Below are 17,739 nucleotides of genomic sequence, written 5' to 3'. Positions count from 1 at the left end.
GTTTCACAATTATTCTAAATAAAGATATTTTTGTACAGTTACTTTCAAAATGTTTCTAAAATATTCAAAGAAATTCAAATAAATGAGTATTTTCTTAGTCAATTTTTTGAAAATAATTTAATTATTGTGGCTCAGATATTCTTTTATTCAAAATAATTCAGACTAATTATAAATATCGCCTAAAAACCCTCATGGTGTCTTGGAATGGACTCTATCCATCAGCGATCTGCCTAAAGGGATTGCTGTGCGCAGCCTTCCGACAGCCAGTAGCCCTTGCTGACCCTTCACATCATACTTAAACCAAATCTGTAAAATAAATGTATATCGTACATGAGCCGCGTTCGATAGCGTTCGATATGGGTGCTCCATACAGGGTGATAACCTACCGTATCACATGGGGTTCTGCTTGTATCACCCGGGTTTCCATGAAATAGATCGATCAGTCGAAAATTCGAATAACGTATTCAGAGGCTGCTATCTTATTTGTCCGAGTACACCAAATGTATCAACTTCTGTCTCATTTTGAATTGAAACATGTGTTTTCTCGCTCGGATGAGGTGGACATAAATACGATAGAAGACGGTGTATTCCGCTGGTACCTTCTTATTCGGTTTATACAGCAGATTGCGCACATTGTGATGTTGAATCTAAGAATAGACTCAATGGTTGGCTTTAAATTGGAATGTTTACGCAGATACAGTCATCTATAATACATAACACATTTAGCAGAGCTTCAAATGTATGGCTTCTTTCGTACAATCGATTATAGTACCTGAATAATTGCGGTTAAAGGTAGATATATAGCTATGCGTTAGGAGCAAAGCAACCAAGAAGGAAGGCACATTTACTGTGGAAGATGGTTTCTAATTTTTCACCGAGAAAGTGTAATTTCTCTCCGGGAGGAAGTCTAATTTGGGCCCATAAACCGGTTTTATCTTCCAGAATTCCGATAAATGTTCGAGGACTTAACGGATGGAGTCACTTGAAGTCACAATGTAATGTTAAAGTTTATCAAGATAAAAAAAAATGAATTAGAAGATGGTTTTGCAGTAATCAGCTAAGGTCGGAATATATAATTTGAAGTCTATAGATACCATGTGGGTTTAGCTTGAACCAATGATGCGTAAATGATTAATACTTGGTACTCAAAATATCAATGTCTTACCCTTCATGCATTATCGACTTAACACTGGTGAATGATTAGATCAATATAACAATAACAGCACAGGAGACATATTTGATTTTAAGTGGTGGCAATAGCTGCAGGACCTAACTTAATGCGATGGACCAGGAGTCCCTGGAATTCTAAGTTTCAAGTTAAAACGTTGGTTTAACCCCTTCCCTCTGTAATCCATTGTCGTCTTTACTACACCCCCTTTTCGAGCCTATTATTCTTATCTTCAAAGTATGTCACTTTTGTTAAAATTCTTCAGGAAAATAGTACAAAGCATGTCATGTACAAAGTTTGATATTTCATAATTATTTACAAAAATGCAAAACATAGTCATAGACGCTGGCAAGGTAAACACATTGGCGCTTTGAGTAGATGGTTTGCATGTTAACATGATACCATTGATGATATTAATAATTCGGAATAATACTCGATTTTCAGACTTTACTATACGACATCCTTAAAGATAACAAAGTTGCTAATGCGAAAAATAAACTTAGAACGTTATTATAAAAACAATCTGATAGGGAAGAAAAACATCATTAAATTGCAAACATTAGTCCAGATCGTCCGTTACCGAACTAAAAATTAGTTGTCACAAACTGCGAATCAAATCAGAAAGAGAACCACATTCCTCTAGAGCAAAAAATCTGCCAATTTTGTAGGTTTCTAATAGGTAAGGTTAAGGAAGACGACACAAATTGCGAATCGAATCAAGAAGACATAATCACAATCCTCTAGAGGAAAAAAATATCCAAATTTTGTAGTTTAGGTAAAAGTAGAAGACGAAGTACATTTTACTGTGGATTGTCATTTGTATGATAGCGATAGAAACATTTTTTTCGGTTTTGTGTTAAGTAACTTTCCCCACTTCAGGGCCTTGAAAAGTAAAAAGAAATATCATTTCTTACAGTCTTCGATAAACTGATCCTAACTAATCATACAGTTAACTACACAACTACAATTACCAAGAAGCGAGAGGAAGTCAAATGTACTGAAGTAGACGTTTATTTGTACACAAAAATGTATCGGATTGTTAACATGTGACCTGTGCTTAGCCCAGTAGGGCAGAAATGTAAAGTAAAGGTCTTTCACTAATATTTCATTCATTGATTCATTCACTAATAGTTTTAATAACTCACAATAACAATGTATGTCTGGTTGAATGGTTGGTCTTTGCACCATAAACAATATCATATATCTGCATATATTTGAACGTTTGAGGACATTAACTTATCTAACCCCTACCCTTTGAATCCCACCTGATTGACTCACAAGCCAGTGGGTGCGTCAGTCATGTATTGTAGTCACAGCTATCCGATCACGGTTCCTAAATTGGCCAGCAATTTTGAGATTACCATGACGCATTTGTATTCAACAGTCCTGTTCTCCTAACATGACAGATCTCCATTGCTGCGACATCTTAAATCTTCGTCATTTGGCTCTAAAGGTGCGCTCCCACCGCACTTGTGTCAAGCTTGCGTCACTGCGGGGTTCGTTCACTGCGTTACTGTTTTGTTTACTTCGTCGATTTTTCAATAATTTAGATATTGTGTAATACGTAAAAGTATGACTTAGAAGACGAGAAAATACACAAAAGAAAGGAAATTCGTTCTTTATCTCTGAAATTCGTTGAGTATCTTTCGAATCCCACAGTGACGCAAGTGCGGTCGGAGCGCACCTTAACTGCCTACATACCCCCTAAATAACCGCCATCTTTCAATGGAGGCGATCACGACAGAATATGGGCATGACGTCCAATGATTTCTTAGAAACGTGTTTGTAACAAAGCATACCAGAAGCAAGTCAATTGAGTGTGTCCTTATACATTATATAGGAAATTAATCCCCTGACTTGTCACGCGGCTTACTCCCCTGCAACTTTTGTTCCACGCATAGAAAATCACATCAGACTATCATCGTAATGACTGATAATCAGGCAGTAATTGTTTTTGTATAGCATCAGTATTTTAATCAGTTATTGTTATTGGATCCGTAATTGCAGGTAATGTCCCCCATCTTTGATTACATGTACTTTGCCCATTGCATAGGCAAACATGGTTGTCACATCACATAATACCTTTGTACTCGTGGTCTTTGTGCCGTTTCAAGGTCAGAAGCGCGATCCCCTAATAAAGCATTCAACTAGGCTAACGCAACTCTCTCTCTCTCTCTCTGGTATATAATAAGATATCAACCATCGAGCCAAGAGCATTCGATGATCTCCATCGTCTCGGAAGACAAAGTATGTAATGTAAGATTCTTAAAGAATCCCTAACTATCATATAAAGCAGATTTGTTGTTTGGTCGTTGTAATTAGTCACGCATATCTTAGTTCTGGCTTTACGAATGGCCTGTCTGAGGTAGGTGTACTAAACACCCTGACTGTCCACCTTATATGGAGTGATTATAATCATTAACTCGTCTGGTCGACCCTTACCCTTCTGGTATCACATGTCTGAATTTCACCCTAGTCTGTACAACGAAAGATTTGCAGACACAACATTTCCAGAACTATCCGAACTTCCAAAGAAACAACCATTGTCAAGGTAACGTGCGCCTTTTCTTTATCATGCAGAGTAATGTAGGACTGTTTACTGTCACAGTGGTCGATTCATTATTTCTTATCGACTTTTTGCATATACAACAATTAGAACATGGTCTCTAAACTAGCCTAAAATTCTAAGGTAACTGCAGCGTTATTGTAATCTGCAAGCAGATGCTACGGTAGCCTGAGTTAATATCAAAGCTGCAAAAGGAGTAAGGCCGGCGTAGGAGTGTGTTTGGCTACCGGAGTCCGTAGTCCAATACACTCTTCTGGCAGCTTTTGATACTAGTTTAGGCTAACGTAGGATCTGTTTGGAGATTAGCGTTATTGTATTACGCAGTCTTTTATGCTGTCCATAATGTATAGTTTCCAATATGCTGCAATATCTAAAGTATAAGTCAATTGAAGTTGATTGCTTGAATACGCAATAGATCCACCACATTTGTGTCTTTCAATGAAGTTACAACATCCGGACATAATGCCGAATGATTTCTCAACAATCGTAAATATGTACATACTTATTGTAAACGTGAAGCATCTCAATTTAGTGTCTCGTTACAGATAAAATCACGCTACCTGACTTGTCATAACTGTTGTTAGATGAATTGAAAATCACATTAAACTGTCCCAATGTACGGAATGACTTACAGTCCAACAGCATTTTTGGTAAACATTAGAATTTTTCATCTGTTATTACGACTGCATCAGTTTACCATTGGCATGCAATTAAAGATGATATCCATATATCTACAGGCAAAAATGGCCACCCCATCACGTGTACTCCTGATATTTGTACTCGTGACCTTTGTGCCGTTCCAAGGTGCAGACGCGAGTTGCCCCGATGGCTGCGATTGTGAGCCAGCAATCAATCCACATGAAGTGACTTGTACTGGAGAGAAGTACATATCAATCCATCTCTTTTGAGTAGACATACATTATTTTGAAAGTCAGTTTTTTAAATTTTATTCAAGAGTTACAACGGTGCAAAAAAATCGCCCGTTTTTATGTATTATGTGTATTTATATATTTTTTTAAAGAAAGGAAACCCAATAGCATTAATGTTAGAATTGAAGTATCACTATTTGATGACCCCTATATTTCACTTAATGTCCACTTTGTTAATGAATTCCATTCAGAATCATTATCATTGTCCTTTATTGTATTTTTGCAATAAGCCTTCTATCTTATAAATCTTTAAATGCCTATAACCTTCTTGCTCTTTTCTTAAAAGTTTTTGATTTTTTTCAGAATTGTGAACATCCCAACCAATCTACCCTTCGTCACCACTTCTCTAACGATCACCAATACCGGCATCACCAAGGTCCGCGCCGCAGACCTGCAGCCCCTGAAGAGGCTTAGGCACCTCTCGCTGCCAAATAATAAGATATCAGCTATTGAGTCAGGTGCATTTGATGATCTCCATCGCCTTGAGTACTTCGACATCTCCGGTAACGTCTTAAATGCGTTTCCCTCCGGGTTGTTTCAGAACTGTCCGATCCTTCAGGAACTAAACGGAGCTTCTAATAATATATCTCTATTGCCTGAGGATATTTTATCTGGTTTGAGTCACCTAGATACTATAGACCTTAGTAATAATCGAATAACAAAGATATCCAAACCCCTGTTTTCTAACACAAAAGGGTTAAACCAAATTGTTCTGAATGACAATATGATATCTACAATTGATGACGGTGCATTTGCCAAGATTGAAAGGCTCTTTTTTCCTCTTGAGATCTATCTCCACAACAATCAGTTAACATCCATTACCAATGATACCTTTAAAATAAGTGGAATTCAAGGAATACAAACGCTGACCCTTCATGACAACAAGATAGCCGCCATAGAATCGGGATCATTTATGAGCGCGAAGCAATTAGATGAGCTAGATCTTTCTAACAATCAACTATCCGCTGTTCCTGCTGGTTTACTGTCTGAACATGTGAGTTTGAACACAGTAAACTTCGAGTTTAACAAACTCAACTCTTTTCCCAAAGGCATCTTTGGCCCGAGAACTAACGTAGAAAATTTGATCCTAGCCAATAATCAACTAACAGAAATTGAGGAAGGTTCACTGGTGGTGAAGGGTTTGAACTACATTGATCTAAGCTACAACCTGCTATCCCGTTTCTCTTTCTCTGGCTTAAAATCAGTTGACACAATCTCTTTAAACAACAACAAGCTATCAGGACTTCCGACAGGGCTCAGTGAGGCAAAGTCATTGACGACATTGGACCTTTATGACAATGAGATGGATGCGATTCCCGCTAATGCCTTTGGGGGTTTAGACAACCTCAACCGCCTAAATCTTGCAAATTCACTGAAGGCTAGCGGTACACTCAACGCCCAGGCATTTTGCCACCTCCCTCGCTTACAATCACTGGTTTTAGATGGGGATTATTTGTTGTCTGTTCCAACATCTGCCCTGAACTGCCTAACTACCTTGACATCCTTGACACTGTCTGGCAACCAGATCAAAAACGTCACCACTGACTTTGGCAAGTCTTCGAATCTTTTGGAGCTGTACCTCAAAGACAACGAGATCAGTATGGTCCCTACTAATATGCTCATGCCCTATGCAAATTTGGCTCGCATTGATTTGACGTCTAACTCAATCACCCATCTATCAAGCAATTCTTTCCCAAATACCAAGTTAGCGAACCTCGTGTTCGAGAAAAACCGCATCAGCTTCTTGGAAAAGGGTGCCTTTCAGGGCCTGTCTAGTTTGGAAACAGTGAACCTTGCCAACAACCAAGCCAGCTATCTGCCCGGTAACATTTTTGCGGGCTTCAAAAACTTGAGTAAAGTGTCCCTTGACAACAACCCCTGGGCATGTGATTGCTTAATGAAGGATTTTGCCCAGTGGCTAAACACGTCAAGTCCTACACTAGCGATTGAAGTCAAGTGCCGCTCTCCTTCGAAGCACTTTGGAAAGAAGTTGCGTGACCTGAGCGTTGATGAACTCACTTGTGACGACTGTAAACCGCAAACGTCTGCGCCAAAGATCGACCAATCCGGCGGGCAAGTACAAGGCAGTGTGGGCAAAGACGCAATCCTGACGTGTAACGTGACGGCCTGTCCTCAGGCAGAAATCTTCTGGACTATTCCTCAGTCTCCCGGAGTTGAGCTGTCCAAGTATTCCTATCAGTACAGTAGGTTTCATGTGGACAATAAGAATGGGACATTGACTGTAAGGAGTACACTAGCAAGTGATGCTGGCGATTATCATTGTAAGGCTTTTAATGGTCTAGGCACTGACTCTAAGGTTGTGAAGTTAACCGTTATGGAGAGCTAGAGTCATATATAGCTTCAACAGTCCTCAAATGAAATACAAAAAAAATACATTGTCATACGCCTTAAAATGCCAAAAAGATTAACTTTTTAATACTTGTTTGGAAATTATTTGTAACAAGCGTAAGGCTTGATTCTTTAAAAGAATACGTAATCCCTTTGAAAAAGCAATATGACTGCACATTGTGTGTATTGATCGTCTGCCTAGTACACAGAATGTTAGATACAACTTTGAGCAATGCAATTTATTTTTAATCCAAGTTGAAATTATCGCGTTTACTATTTTACGTGGTACCGTTCGACTTGACTATCATTAAAAGTGAAGAACTTATGCCGCTTCTGTCATTATCATTTATATCGCAATAGATGACGTCAGCAATCTAGAAGTCTTAAAGAACCTACCATATGCAAACTATTATACATAGAGCAGAATTTTTGTCCGGTCCTTGCACTAAATCACATGTATATCTTGTGACTTCGTCCTGGCTTTCTGAATGGCCTCTCTGAGGTCACTGCCCGTGCCCACCATATATGGAGTGGTTTAATGATAAATGAACCCTTCTGACCTTTAACCTTCAAGTCTCACCTGACTGACTTGGACGACAGTCTGTGCCACGAAAGAGTTGCAGTCACAACATTACCTGAGCTACCCAAAGGAACAACCATTATAAAGGTGACTATGCGCTTTGTCTTCTACAGGCAGAGTAGGACTATTCATTGTCTTAGTGACTGGTTTATGATCACGGTGCTCGATAAATGGCATCTCAATATGTCTTTAATTGGTCCTTATTATCCTGTACAAATACAGATATAAGCATACTAGAATAGCCATAAACTCAATCGTATTGACTGCATAAACCAACTTAAGATGACTTGTCACGAAGGTATGGTTTTGATTTGAATAGCACGAAGGAGAAATTTCCAAATGAAATTTAAGACTCCATAACATTATGTGGAAAGTAGCAGGTGGGAAAATGGAGGTGTACGCCCCCTTAGGTAAACATCAAACAAGCACGCGGCAGTCACAAGGCTTGGGGGAATGCCCTTCCGTACAACGAACCGTGCTGCATAATGCATATGATATGGGTGCATGGTTTAAATGCGTCTAGAATGTATAATGGTTTAAATGCGTCTCGAATACAAAATATAAATGTATGTAAAATTGAAAACGGCGATTCTATTTCACGGTTTTAGACTGTGCAATTTTTCTTATGATTGAGATATGACAAGCCATCTTAACTTGTAATCTGTGAATGAAATGATCCCGGTGAGCTGTAATGCCACAGTAGTCTTATCAATACCGATAAGGGTTAAGAAATAGTATCTACTAACAAAAAACAACAATAGTGTTTCTATGATTACAGGCAAACATGGCCACCACGTGGGGTGTCCTTGTGACCTTTGCACTCGTGACCTTTGTGCTATTCAAATCAACCGATGCTCAGTGCCCGGATGGGTGTCTGTGTCAACCTACAACAACTCATCCCTTTGCGGTCACCTGTACTGGAGGAAAGTAAGTTTTATATAAAGCTTGTATTTTGTATGAAACAATCATCAGCATAAACGCAACTTGTATTGTCTAAGTATTTAAAATGATGCTTTTAAAACATTTCAAAATGATGCTATAAAAACATTCCCAGTTAATTCGATGGTCATATTTTGATGTTTGCATAACGGAAATAAGATATTCCAATCCAACCAAGACAGGAAAAGTTTATATATTGCTGTAAAGACGTAAGTTACCAAGTATCTGTTCATTAAGATTCCAATACATGTGTATAGTTGGGAACATTTATGAGTAAGCCCGCTGGAAGAACGCCTGCATAGACTTGATGGATTTTTCATTATACTTAGAGTCAATGCATAAATTTGATCAGTTCTTTTCAATTTCTTTTAGCATCCTGAACATCCCCAGCAATCTACCTGAAAACATCACGTCCCTCTCCCTCACCAGTACCGGCATCACCGAGGTTCGCGCCACAGACCTAAGGGGTCTGAAAAGGCTAAACCGACTCTTACTGCCAAGTAACAAGATATCAACCATCGAGTCAGGTGCCTTTGACGATCTCGGTCACCTCGAGTTTTTCGATATCTCTGGTAACGCTCTAACCACGTTTCCTTCCGGCCTCTTTCAAAACTGTCCGCTTCTCATGCAGCTCAATGCAGGGTCAAACCAAATTTCAACTCTCTCAGACGACGATCTTAAAGGTCTGTCTCACATGGAATTCTTAGACATTAGCGACAATCAGATCACATCAATAGGGGGAAAGGTATTTCAAGACCTTGAAAATCTTGAACGTCTTAGCCTGAGTGGTAACAATCTAACCGATCTTGACTCCACCATGTTCAAGTACACGCCCAAGTTGTTCAGCATAGACCTTAGTGACAACCAGATAACCAAGATTTCCAAAACTCTGTTTTCCAATGCTAAACGCTTGAACCAAATCGTTCTCAGCAACAACATGATATCCACTATTGATGATGGTGCCTTTATGGAGCTTACCCTCAGCGCCCTTAACATCCAACTAAATAACAACCAGTTGACGTCTATCACTAAAGATACATTTAAGTCAGGTGGTAAGGAAGGTATATCATCATTAACTCTCAATGACAACAAGATAGCAAGTATAGAAGCGGGGGCTTTTGACCACGCTAAGTACCTTAGATCACTAGACCTGTCGCATAACGAACTCACTACTGTCCCCAGTGGTCTCATGTCAGAAAGCGAGTCATTGACCCTTGTCAGCTTTGAGTTCAATAAACTCCAATCTTTCCCCAAGGGCGTCTTCGGTTCAACCACTAGAGTACAGACGCTCAATCTAGCCAACAACCAACTGACAGAGGTCGCAGACGGCGCTCTTGATGTGTATTACCTACAGGAAGTCGATCTGAGCTACAATATGCTCGATAAGATTTCCTTCTCCGGACTTAAAGAAGTCCAAACCATCTCGCTAAACAACAACAAACTTAAAGCTCCCCCAACAGGCCTTAGCGACGCAGCGTTTCTCATGACGTTAGATCTGTACGACAATGAGATGGATATGATACCGGCTGATGCCTTCAAAGGGTTAGAGAGGCTTGACCGCTTAAACCTCGCAAATGCACTTAACCAGAATGGTACACTTAACGCCCAGGCCTTCTGCGACCTCCCCTCCCTACAGTCGTTGGTTTTAGATGAGGATCATTTGCAGGCAGTTCCTACAGATGCCCTGAACTGCTTGTCTAATCTGACATCTCTAACACTCTCTTATAATCAAATTGAAAACATCACCACCGACTTTGGCAAATCCGCCAACCTTTCCGCACTTTTCTTTAAGGGCAATAGAATCAGTATGGTCCCTACAGATATGCTCATGTCATACGTGAACCTGAGTCGGATTGACATGACCTCTAACTCAATCACCCATCTATCGAGCAATTCCTTCCCGAATACCAAGCTAAACACTCTTGTGCTGGAGGGTAACCGCATCAGTTTCATCGAAAATGGTGCATTTGTGGGCCTGTCTAGTTTGGAAACAGTGAACCTTGCGGACAACTTAGCCAGCTATCTGCCCGGTAACATTTTCTCTGGCTTCAAAAACTTGAGTAAAGTGTCCCTTGACAGCAACCCCTGGGCATGTGATTGCTTAATGAAGGATTTTGCCCAGTGGCTTAAAACCGCAAGTCCTATGCTCGAAATTCAAGTTGAATGTCGCTCTCCATCCAAGTACTTTGGAAAGAAGTTACGTGACCTGAGTGTTGATGAACTCACTTGTGACGACTGTAAGCCACAAACCTCCGCACCGAAGATCGACCAAACCGGCGGACAGGTCCAGGGCACTGTGGGTAAAGACGCGATCCTGACGTGTAACGTGACGGCCTGTCCTCAGGCAGAAATCTTCTGGACTATTCCTCAGTCTCCCGGAGTTGAGCTGTCCAAGTATTCCTACCAGTATAACAAGTTCCGCGTGAACTATGAGAATGGGGCCCTGACAGTCAGCGACTTAGTGGCAGGCGATGCTGGAGAGTATCATTGCAAAGCACTCAATGGCTTAGGCTCTGATTCTAAGGTTGTGCAGCTTACAGTTACGTAGATGTAGGGTATGTAGTATTCTAAAGGTTGCAAACGTTCATCTTGTAGAAGTCAAATGTCACTGTCTATAGTCCGAAGTTATGAGTAGAATGAGCCAAATTCTAGTGTGTTGTAGTGTATTGAGTCACTTAAGCAATTCAATAATGTTCTGTTTAAGATGCTATCTCACTCTCACTCTATGCAAGTAATTATTGTTGTAAAAATAAGATAACAATACGTGTTTGTATGATCAGATCTTTTGATGATATTGATGGATAGATGGAAGTTCTAGAATGGTGATAATGGTTTGAAATGTGTGTCAATGAATTCAAAATTTGTTCAGTCAATGATGTCAGTTTATAAACCTTATTTTGCTTTGAATAAAGATATTGAGTCACACATCAAAAAGATTTTGTCTTATATATCAAGCATAAAGTGTAGGATGGGTGAATATGTTTTTTAGCCATCAGGATTTCAGAGGAAACTTAACCCTTTGCTCTTAGAATTTTACTAGAGTTCAAATGCTACATCTTTTACATAATCATGGCCACCTTGCTTCATTTGTGAAAAAAAAACTCGCTAAGTAAGGTTTACAACGCCCTGGGTTGGCTCCCTTTTGAAGAATATTTTTATGAATATTTACTACATATACTAGCACTTACTGTGTTTTCAAGGGTACGATGATTTTGATACATTGAATATAATCCAAAGATGGATAAATAAGAATAGTTGTAAAGTCTTACTATACCATCATACATTGGACTTTGCCCTGCGTTTCTTACGTGTCTTTAAATCTTGACCGGGTATTGCCTTGGATCTATCTGTCAATAACCCCTGCATCCGCAAACCCCAAGCTTTTAAGATGATGAATGAAGGTAATAACGTTTGCGTGGCGTATTCTACCAGCCTGCGTCTGTGATCTTTTTTCTTCTTTCCGCCCACCTATCTGTAAAGCTTGACCGGTGGTACCCTTCTAAGCCATCGGTCAGTAACACCTAATGCCGAATACCCGTCATGTTTGAGGGCATCTATCTACGTAGGTGTCTGCTATATATGCCTTTAACTTATCTTCTCGGTCATTCGGCGGGGCCACACCTTATAAAAACGTCTGTGGCCATACAAAATCATCTCGAGTAACCCGAATTCATGCACTGAGTTTCATATGTTATCTTGGTGCACTCAATGTTCACATGCGTCATCTATCAATTTATGATATATAGCTGATATATTTTCTAATATACTTTCTATAATATACTTTCCGATATACAACTTCTCACGTCTGGAATGGTAGTTCCTTGACCGCGGGTCCCCAGGCAATATGGCTCGGTGCTCCCCTTGTAAGGAATCGTTCACCTATATCTATAATGACAATCTCTTTGGAGAATTTCCTGAAATGATGAATGTCACTCAGATCCAATGTCACACCTCCCTGCTTCCGGCAATACATCTTTCAGAGGACGTTTGTCTTCGGATGTAAACCTGTACGTGCAGGCCGTTACACATCCATCATAAATGGACTATTCACTGCTCGATAGTCTTTTACCTTTGCCGGGAACGTTATGCTTTAGTCTGTGTGTGTGTGTGTGTCTGTGTGTGTGTGTGTGTGTGTGTGTTTGTGTGTGTGTGTGTGTGTTTGTGTGTGTGTGTGTGTGTGTGTGTTTGTGTGTGTGTGTGTGTGTGTGTGTGTGTGTGTGTGTGTGTTTGTGTGTGTGTGTGTGTGTTTGTGTGTGTGTTTTTGCGTATGTGTGTGTGTGTGTTTGTGTGTGTGTGTGTATGTATGTAACGTTATCTATGTGAATGTGTGTGTGTGTATCTGTGTGTGTGTGTGTGTGTGTGTGTGTGTGTGTGTGTGTGTGTGTGTGTTTGTGTGTGTGTGTGTGTGTGTTTGTGTGTGTGTGTGTTTGTGTGTGTGTTTTTGCGTATGTGTGTGTGTGTGTTTGTGTGTGTGTGTATGTATGTAACGTTATCTATGTGAATGTGTGTGTGTGTGTGTGTATCTGTGTGTGTGTGTGTGTGTGTGTGTGTGTGTGTGTGTGTGTGTGCGTATGTTTGTTTTAGTTTAATAACTCGGGAATTCGAAGCAGATTTAGATTTAGATTTATTGAAATTGCAGACAAAGCAAAACGTGGCAAACCCAGGAAGCTTACCTGATATCATCATACTATAATGATGATAGTGGCTCCTTGTGGCTAGACTATCCCATTCAAGTTCTCTTGCAAGGCTTATACTGGGGTTACCTTTATGGCTACGTACACTTTTACAATGCAGTCTGCATGGTATTGGACGTCAAACATCTTAGTTGTTGTGGTACTGAGGTCCCCCAGCAGTATCAAATGCGTATTCTACATCAAATCAGGTATAAAGGCAACTCCTGTCAACATCTCGACACCTGATGACATTGAATGTATGTGGATACAGCTCGAACCACACTGGACTCCAAGAGCCATCCCCAGCCTTTTCTTGGGAGCACTTTATCACCCTCCTTTGGCAAACGAACCTCACCTGCAAACCGCAACTAATCAATACCTGATCAACTCCTTGGATGAAATTCGCCGAAAACATCCACACGCAGGTATCATTCTGTGTGGCGATTTCAACAAGCTTCCACTGAACCCACTGCTGACCAGTCACCCCGAGTTGAAACAGGTAGTGTCAATGTCCACCCGCGCCGACAGTGTGCTGGATCTAATCATTACAAATGTCCACAACCAATATCAGACACCGACTACCATAGCACCCCTCGGAGCAAGTGATCACAACTGTGTGATTTGGAAACCCCAAATCCATCAAAACCACTGTGAGCCCTCCAGAACCAGGCACCGCCTGGTAACACAGGAGAGAAAGGACGCTCTAGGACTGTGCATGGCGATCACGGACTGGTCCAGTGTGTACAGCGCAAGCACAGTCGAGGACAAGGTCACCACCTTCTACGACATCATTCAAACCATGCTCGACACCTGCATACCTTTCAGGAGGAAGAAGACCAGAAACGTTGACAAGTACTGGATGACCGACACAATCAAATCGGCACTTCAAAAAAGACAAGCAGTCTACCTGAAGTATGGCAAAACAGAGCGCTGGAAGAAACTCCGGAACCATGTACAGACTCTTATCAGGAAGCAAAAACGATTTTACTACAACAGGTGCATTGGATCGCTGAAAAAGCAAAATCCCCGGGACTGGTGGAATTTTGTAAACAACGAACTAGGCCGCACTCAGAGATCAAAACGAAAGGTCACTCTCACCAACATCCCAGAGAAACAAGTAGCAGATCACCTAAACAACTTCTTCGGGGAGGCGATGTCAGTCAGCAACACCTTTGCTCTGTTCCCACTCCCACCCACTGATGACTCCTACGATCTCTGCAGCATTGGCCAAGTAAAGACATTGTTAAAAAATCTAAACCCAAGGCAAGCCTGTGGTCCCGATGGTGTACCAAACTGGGTTCTGAGCCAGTTCTGTGAGGACCTCAGTCCGGTCATCTGTCATCTGATGAACACATCCTACAACACGGGCATCATGCCGTCTGCGTGGAAAACTGCAAACATCTGTCCCGTACCCAAAACAACACACCCTACGTGCAAGAAGGACTGGAGGCCGATCTCTCTGATCTCTACACTGGGAAAGGTGCAGGAACGTCTCGTGCTAAACAAACTCTTCCCCATAATGAAACCATGGATCAAGGATCAGTTTGCATATATGCCTAAATCGTAAACCACTGCTGCACTGCTAAAGGCATACCAGTCCTGGGTTACTAGTCTTGACAACAAGCAGACATCAGTGGTGCGCGGGTTACTTGCAGATATGTCAAAGGCTTTTGACAAAGTAGACCATGGGATTCTTCTACAGCACCTTGCTACACGCGGTATCCCTGTTCAAATGTTGACTTGGATCAACAGTTATCTGTCTGGCAGGAAACAGCGTGTCGCCGCCAACGGTGAATTCAGCAGCTGGCACGACGTCACTTCTGGTGTACCCCAGGGGGGAGTCTTGTCACCTTACCTATTCCTGGTGTATATGTCCTCTCGAACTGTCAAACACGAAACGACCACCAACATCGGTTATGCTGATGACATTGGATTGTCTCGTTGCATCCCCTGTATCACTGCTGAATCCGACACCACCATGCAGGAAGAGGCTACCCACCTGGACTCATGGGCAACACAAAACAACATGACCATGAATGGCGACAAATCGTACGAGCTTAGGATATGTTTCGCCAGAATACCACCTGACCTCCCTCCACTTACTCTAGGAGGAAAGGAGGTAACAGTCGTTACATGTGCTCCCTACCTCGGTTTCAAGATCAGTTCCAACCTTAAGTATGACAGCCACATTTCTCACGTGACGGGAAAAGGCTCTCAACGCTTGCACTTCCTACGTCTTCTTGCCAAAGGTGGTATGCCTGCTGAGGATTTAACAACAGTGTACACAACCCTCATCAGACCGGTACTGGAATATGCAAACGTTGTGTACGTTGGGTGCACCATCTCACAGTCAAACACCCTCGAGGCAGTACAGAAAAGAGCCATGAGGATCATTCACCGAAACAGTGATGCCTCCTGCACGACTACCCTCCTGCCAACTCTCCGGTCCAGGCGTGAAGAAGCAGCAGTGACACTTCTAAACCAGATGCGCGCCAGTGACCATCCGCTACACTACATGGTTACGGGGAACAGGCAACAGCAGACTGGACGCACACTAAGGAACTGCAACCAGCTCACACTACCGGCGTGTCGCACTGAGCGACTTAGAAAGTCGTTTTTGTATCAGGCAACATCTCTGTATAACAAGACTTTGTAGACATTCATTTCCTCTCAATGACAATTGTCTAATGTTCCCTGGAAGACGAAACGCTGACGTCTTTTATTATGTAACTCTATTTTATAATGAATGTTTTATAATGATACTTTTTAAAGACTGATACTCTCGGGCGAACATATGCCCACAATTGTAATTTGGTTTAGAATTTCAGTTTATGTACTAAACTGCAAGAACCAAAATAAAGCTCTCATCTCATATTCTGGCTTTGATCGTATCATGGTGTTGCCAGAGGCTAACTCAAGAGCACCCCCCCTACTCAACTTTCTCTTTTGATATTAAATTATTAGGTGCCTTAGATAAACTTGAATGTTTGCAAAGGGCTCCTAAGAGTTTATTGGTTTTGCTAGTTTGTGCCTGTACATGTTTATTCCATCTCAAGGACTGATAGATAGCGACGACACTTGTTCGACATATTTTCCAAGAATGTAAATAGGTGGAAGCTGTACTTTATTCTAATCTGACTTGATTGAAACAACCTCGAGAAAAGGTCGAGACCCCAGTCAAGAAACCAGGCAGAGACAGTCTGGAAACTGTCGATGGACTTCAATCGAACGTTCTATTTGGTAGGTAGATAGGTGGGGGGGAAATATGGTCAAGTTCGATAATGGCCCCATAGCGGCTTTTAGGGCACTCTAATGGAACTTCCGGTGTCCTGGGCGAGCAATACTTGTGAGTCTTGCGTTGTAGATAAGTAAAAGGCGTGTGCGCCCAGCAGGACTCATACATCACTCTCTGTGGCATCGGCAAGTGCAAGTAAGAAGGTGAAGGTGATGGTAGGTCAGAAGGAACACTTTTCTAACAAAGTATATGATTTGATTTATACGCCATGTAATTATTTTAGACAAAACTAATATGTTGAATTATGTATTGCATTAAGAGTAAATTCATCCCTACTGTAGTATGGGAACTTAACCTCTCACATTTACTCAGTATTTAAGAATGAAGAAAGTCATATTTGACATTCAAACTAAGCAGGGTGCAATTTCGTTTAAGCTTTTGCATTAACGGCGCAGAGCGCAAAGTAGGTGTGGAAATTAGGCTGTTAGGTGTCCACTGATACTGCAGACCTTTGGATCATTCCCCATTGAGCTCGCTCAATCATTATTCCCCAGGTGCTGTCAATAAACAAATCGGGACTTGACGAATCCGGAAGTGTGCTCCATGGCGGATACGGGACGTTTCCGAGCGAATCCGGACAAATCACAGATCCCTGCCGCGGTGGGATACGCAGATACATCTGGCTTAGCCCGGTGCTGTATACAAACTACGTCTTTGTATACGCCTCGGATACATTGTTTGCTCGGATGCAGTGTTTGCTCGGATACAAAGTTTGCTCGGATACAGTGCTTGAATACTTCATTTTTAGATATTTGCCAATATGTTTAAAGTCATGATTGTTTGCAAGTCGGGTTGTACCTAAGACTCTGTCCGGTACGATACATTCATGAGCCCCTTGTGTTTAGAATGTAGGCGGCGAATTCTGTACAAAATTCAGGGCGGGTCACCATCTGGGCTGTATAATTACAACGTCGTTTTAAACCTCTTTTCGGAATTGCTTCTTTCTAAATCGTTTAAGCTTGGCCTCGGGTAACCGGCGAAGTACAGATTGGCTTTTCCCAAATAAGGTTTCTTGTCACTTCTTTGAACGTCGTCAGAAGGTCGTACGATAGGCCTGACACGCACGCAGCATAACTTTTACCACACCTCTTCATAGCGAGCATGATTTGGAAGTTTTAGAGTTAGACTGTTATATGCATGTTGCGAGTGTGGTGTTTCTGTATAGCTTTAGCAATGAGCAAAGAAGGGGGGGGGGCATCCTGGGAGGGGGGTGCAAGGGTTTGTGGTTATAGAAGCCCCG

At 41.5% G+C, this 17,739-nt stretch overlaps 3 protein-coding genes across 3 annotated transcripts; all 3 read left to right on the top strand.

Annotated features, from left to right (window-relative positions):
• Window positions 1-3,519: 3,519 nt before the first annotated feature.
• Window positions 3,520-7,010, top strand: LOC118407197 (leucine-rich repeat and immunoglobulin-like domain-containing nogo receptor-interacting protein 3). Its single transcript, XM_035807620.1, has 3 exons — window positions 3,520-3,533; window positions 4,967-5,166; window positions 6,373-7,010. The coding sequence occupies exons 1-3, from the start codon at window positions 3,520-3,522 to the stop codon at window positions 7,008-7,010; spliced, it is 852 nt and encodes a 283-aa protein (XP_035663513.1).
• Window positions 7,011-7,561: 551 nt separating this feature from the next.
• LOC118406803 (insulin-like growth factor-binding protein complex acid labile subunit) lies at window positions 7,562-11,465 on the top strand. Its single transcript, XM_035807143.1, has 3 exons — window positions 7,562-7,679; window positions 8,371-8,519; window positions 8,904-11,465. Exons 2-3 carry the CDS (start codon window positions 8,377-8,379, stop codon window positions 11,077-11,079), a joined length of 2,319 nt encoding a protein of 772 aa, XP_035663036.1. The 5' UTR covers window positions 7,562-7,679; window positions 8,371-8,376; the 3' UTR covers window positions 11,080-11,465.
• Window positions 11,466-13,712: 2,247 nt separating this feature from the next.
• LOC118407196 lies at window positions 13,713-15,860 on the top strand. The gene is made up of 2 exons (XM_035807619.1): window positions 13,713-14,746; window positions 14,972-15,860. Exons 1-2 carry the CDS (start codon window positions 13,713-13,715, stop codon window positions 15,858-15,860), a joined length of 1,923 nt encoding a protein of 640 aa, XP_035663512.1.
• Window positions 15,861-17,739: the final 1,879 nt, after the last annotated feature.

This window comes from Branchiostoma floridae, chromosome 19, assembly GCF_000003815.2.
Source record: "Branchiostoma floridae strain S238N-H82 chromosome 19, Bfl_VNyyK, whole genome shotgun sequence".
Lineage (NCBI taxonomy): Eukaryota > Metazoa > Chordata > Leptocardii > Amphioxiformes > Branchiostomatidae > Branchiostoma > Branchiostoma floridae.
This window is presented reverse-complemented; position numbering and strand designations above follow the sequence as displayed.